This window comes from Nicotiana attenuata, chromosome 1, assembly GCF_001879085.1.
Source record: "Nicotiana attenuata strain UT chromosome 1, NIATTr2, whole genome shotgun sequence".
NCBI lineage: Eukaryota > Viridiplantae > Streptophyta > Magnoliopsida > Solanales > Solanaceae > Nicotiana > Nicotiana attenuata.
In genome coordinates, this window is record NC_031989.1 from 37,320,616 (window position 1) to 37,324,590 (window position 3,975).

The 3,975-nt window shown below is 38.0% G+C and overlaps 1 protein-coding gene across 1 annotated transcript; it reads right to left on the reverse strand.

Moving 5' to 3' along the window:
- Positions 297-3,360, reverse strand: LOC109224965 (pentatricopeptide repeat-containing protein At5g39710-like). The gene has a single exon (XM_019389548.1). The coding sequence runs from the start codon at positions 3,271-3,273 to the stop codon at positions 520-522; it is 2,754 nt and encodes a 917-aa protein (XP_019245093.1). The 5' UTR covers positions 3,274-3,360; the 3' UTR covers positions 297-519.

The window sequence follows — 3,975 nt, forward strand, 5'->3', positions numbered from 1 at the left end:
AAGAAAGGTCTCCAAAGTTGATTCAAAACTAAAGACGAAGAACAAAAGTCTTTAGAAAGTACACATGAAAATAATATTAAAACTCAAAAAAGCGAACTATACCAAGTAAGAAGTATATTCACAATTCTTGCAAATTGCCATAGAAACTGCAGCTTCGTGATGCGGTATCCGATTCCAGTGTTGGGAAGCATCATCAGTTCTAAATGATCAAGCTTCTTTAGCATTTGAGAAGCTTACTGAAGCCACATAGGTTCTTTCAGTAGGTTCTTCTGTTGTCCTTTCCAAGTTTGTTTACCTTTCGTAAATTAAAAAAGGGCAGCCCGGTGCACGAAGCATCCCGCATCCACGCAGGGTCAGGGGAAGGGCCACAACCCAAGGGGGTGTGATGTAAGCAGCCTACCCTGCATCAATGGCTGATTCCACGGCTCCAACCCGTGACCTATAGGTCACACGGAGACAACTTTACTCCCCTTCACCTTTTGTAAATTCATCCAGAAAAATTTCTATGCTGGTAACCATTTAGTTTCTTGCTCTTTCATCAAATTGGCTATACGCCTTGTTGATTAACTTGAAGGACACACAAGGACCATCCTCAACTAGTTCGTAAGAGCTGTCATTTTTATCACTATAAGCCTTACTTCTACGTATGTAGTCATAGGTAATGTACATGAGGAAGTCTAGAAAGAGACTCTTTCCTGTTGTTTCTGTACAATATTCTGTGTTTTCTTGTACATAATGAGAAGCATTGTCCAAAATTTTATATGTTATTTCATCAAACTCAAAACCGATTTCGCTCAACTTTTGCCCCCACATCAACGTCCGCTGAGGTAGTCCCTGCTTCCATAGGTGAGAAAGTAGCAAGTTAGCTGTAACGGTGTTTGGGATAAATGCCATCTTAAGCAACTTTGCAGCCAAAATCATTGCACGGTCCAATATGTCATTGCAAGCACTATTCATCATAGTGTTGTATGTGACGGTATTTGGCACCACTCCAGCAGATACAAGCTCGTCCAACATCATAACTGCTCGATTTATCCTCCTACTACTACAGAAACCATGAAGCTTTATATTGTAGGTTGTGATATCAGGTTCCCATCCACTGGCATACATTCTTGTCATAAAGTTATCCGCATTGACCATGTCAAATGCTTTGCAGAATCCGTTGATCAAGGTGTTATATGTAACAATATCAGGTTGTATACCACTTTGTTGCATTTCCACAAAACTGTCAACAGCTAATCTCATTCTTCCCTGTTTGCAGAAACCATTGATGATGGTATTAATTGTAAAGACATCCGGGAGAAGACCCCTATCCCTCATGTCCCTCTCTAGTTTCTGAGCTTCATTCAGTTTTCCGCTATTACAAAAACCAGTAATTAGCGAATTATAAACAAAATTATTTGGCACAAGCCCTTTCCTAGTCATCTGGAAAAAGGCATCATACGCATCTTCAACAGATCCTGCTTTAGCAAGCCCATCTATCAATGCAGAAAAAGCAACAGAATCAGGAGCGATTCCCATCATTTCCATTTCTTCCCACAATATTCTAGCTCCTATTACATCCCCTTTCTTAAAATACCCATCCAGAAGCACAGTGAAAGCAGTTCTGTTAACAGGGAAGGACATTGCAATCATCTTAGCCATTAAATTTCTCGCTTCTTGCAGCCTCCCTGTCGTTGCCAAACCCATGAGAAGGGAAGCACACGTGGAAGCTGAAGGAGTCTGACCAAACTGAACCATAACATTATAGACTTCAAATGCTTTTTCTTCTAACCCTTCTTTGCTGTAAGCAGCAATAATTGAATTAAAAGCTATTACACTAACAGGTATCCCCTTCTCAAGCATATTATCCAACAATGTTACAGCCTCGTTCAACCTTCCTGCCCAACACAATCCTGCGATTGATACATCAGAGAATAAACAATCTGGAAAAAGTCCTGTCACTGTTAGATCCCATAATAATCGGTCGCCATCCTCTTCCCTACCATACTTATAGTGACCTGCCACCAAAATGTTAAGAGTTATAGCATCTGGAACTACACCCTTCTTTTTCATTTCTTCATATAGCATATTTGCTTGATACATTTCCCGTGCTTTAACATAGCCATCCATCAACGCATTATATGTGATGGTGCTAGGAAAGACACCCACCTCTTGCATTCCATCAAACACTTTTCTGGCTTCCGTCATGTTGCCTTCTTTGCATAGGGCATTAATTACCGTACTAAAGGTAGAGATACTTGGATTACATCCATGATCAATCATCATATGCACCCAGTGCAATGCATCTGAAGTCCATCCTCTAATACAGTATGCATTGATCAAAATATTATATGTAAAAACATCTGGCTCACATCCAAACTTCCTCATGAGATGACATAAACTCTCTCCCGTTGGAAGACTGCCTTTTCTACAATATCCAAGAATCATTACATTAAAGAGATTGTTAGTAGGACGAGGCCCTTTATGCAAGATATCCCGAAATAACTTCCAGACACTACCATAATCACCAATCCTAAGCAACAACTTAAATAGGATGCCGACAGCTGATGAACTCGGCCACAACCCGCTGTCTCTCATCTTACTCAAAATCTCTAATGCAGCCGAAACCATTTCTGCGGTTAAAAAAGCCCGCATTAATGAATCAAGAACCGAAAAGTCACACTCATACTTATAATGCTCCCTCCACATGAACTCCACAATCTCATCACTCCTACATTTTCCAATCCTCCTAATGATCCAAGATATTATATCCTGTGCCAATAGCCTCAACTGTCCAGCAGCCAATAAATGCGCACTAATACAACATGACTTCACTGTACTCTCCGAATAATCTTGAAAAACAAACTTAAAGAATGCAAATGCAACTTCCCTATTACCAATCAACTTCATAATTTTTACCAAAAAAGATGGGCAAAAATCTCTTGAAAATGCTTCCAAAATGTAACCTTTTTCATTTTTTATCATTCTTGATAACCCCACAACAATTTTACGCCTCTCATTTGAGGTAATGACAGTGTAAGTAGAAGAGTTTGCTAAATTCTTAAAAGGAGAAAACTGTTCAAGAAAATCAAATCCTTTTTCAGAATCTAATGAATTTGAACTGCAATATGAGCTTTCAGTAGAAAAGCTGGTAACTTTAGGGTTTAGGACTTTGTGTGGTGGAGTGAAGAAGTGTAAAAATAGCAGTTGTGAAGTGTGCAAGGATGTTGGAAACAGGGGAAAATGACCCACCTTGTAATTGATGCGCATGCGGCGCAAAGTAGCACACATCCGGAAATCCGCCGGAGATGTCGTCGGGGATGATTTTCCCGGCAAAGCTAACGGAGTTTTGAAGGTTTTGACGTGCACAGCGCAGCAAAATCTTGAGTGACAATGTCTATTGACTAAAATGTTAACATTGGAATTGCTCAGTAAAGTCAGATGGGCCAACCCAACTAGTCCAGTAAAGAAGTTGGGCTTGTCCGCACATTGTTGCAACCGAAAAAAGTTCAGAATCCTCTTTAAGGTATATAAGTGTATGGGGTTTTGGCATGGTATAATAACATATCCATAAAATTGGCGAAAATAGCCCTAGTTGTAGATATTGGCATCAAATAGCAAATAAATGTATATCACAATAATAATATGTATATCACAATCTTTTTTTTCTTCTTTGTCTATATCAACATGTATATTAAAATTTTATTTTCATTCTTTGTATATCAATAATATAAAATTATATATATAGTTATTGCTGTCTTTATACCAATGTATGTCACAATAGAAATATTATATTATTGTATATCACAGTGTATAGCACAACGGACATGTGTATACCAAAATAGATTTCATAAGTTTATTTTTCTTCTTTGTGTATATCAGAAATTAATTTTCTTTGTATACCAAAATATTATTTACTCCCACAATTATATTTTTTATTTTTATATTTTAGAACTTGGTTAAACATGCTATATCAAAAATTTATTTTCCTTT

Coding starts and splice junctions, on each gene's coding strand:
- LOC109224965 (XM_019389548.1), bottom strand. CDS start 3,273: ATGTGTGCTACTTTGCGCCGCATGCGCATCAATTACAAGGTGGGTCAT.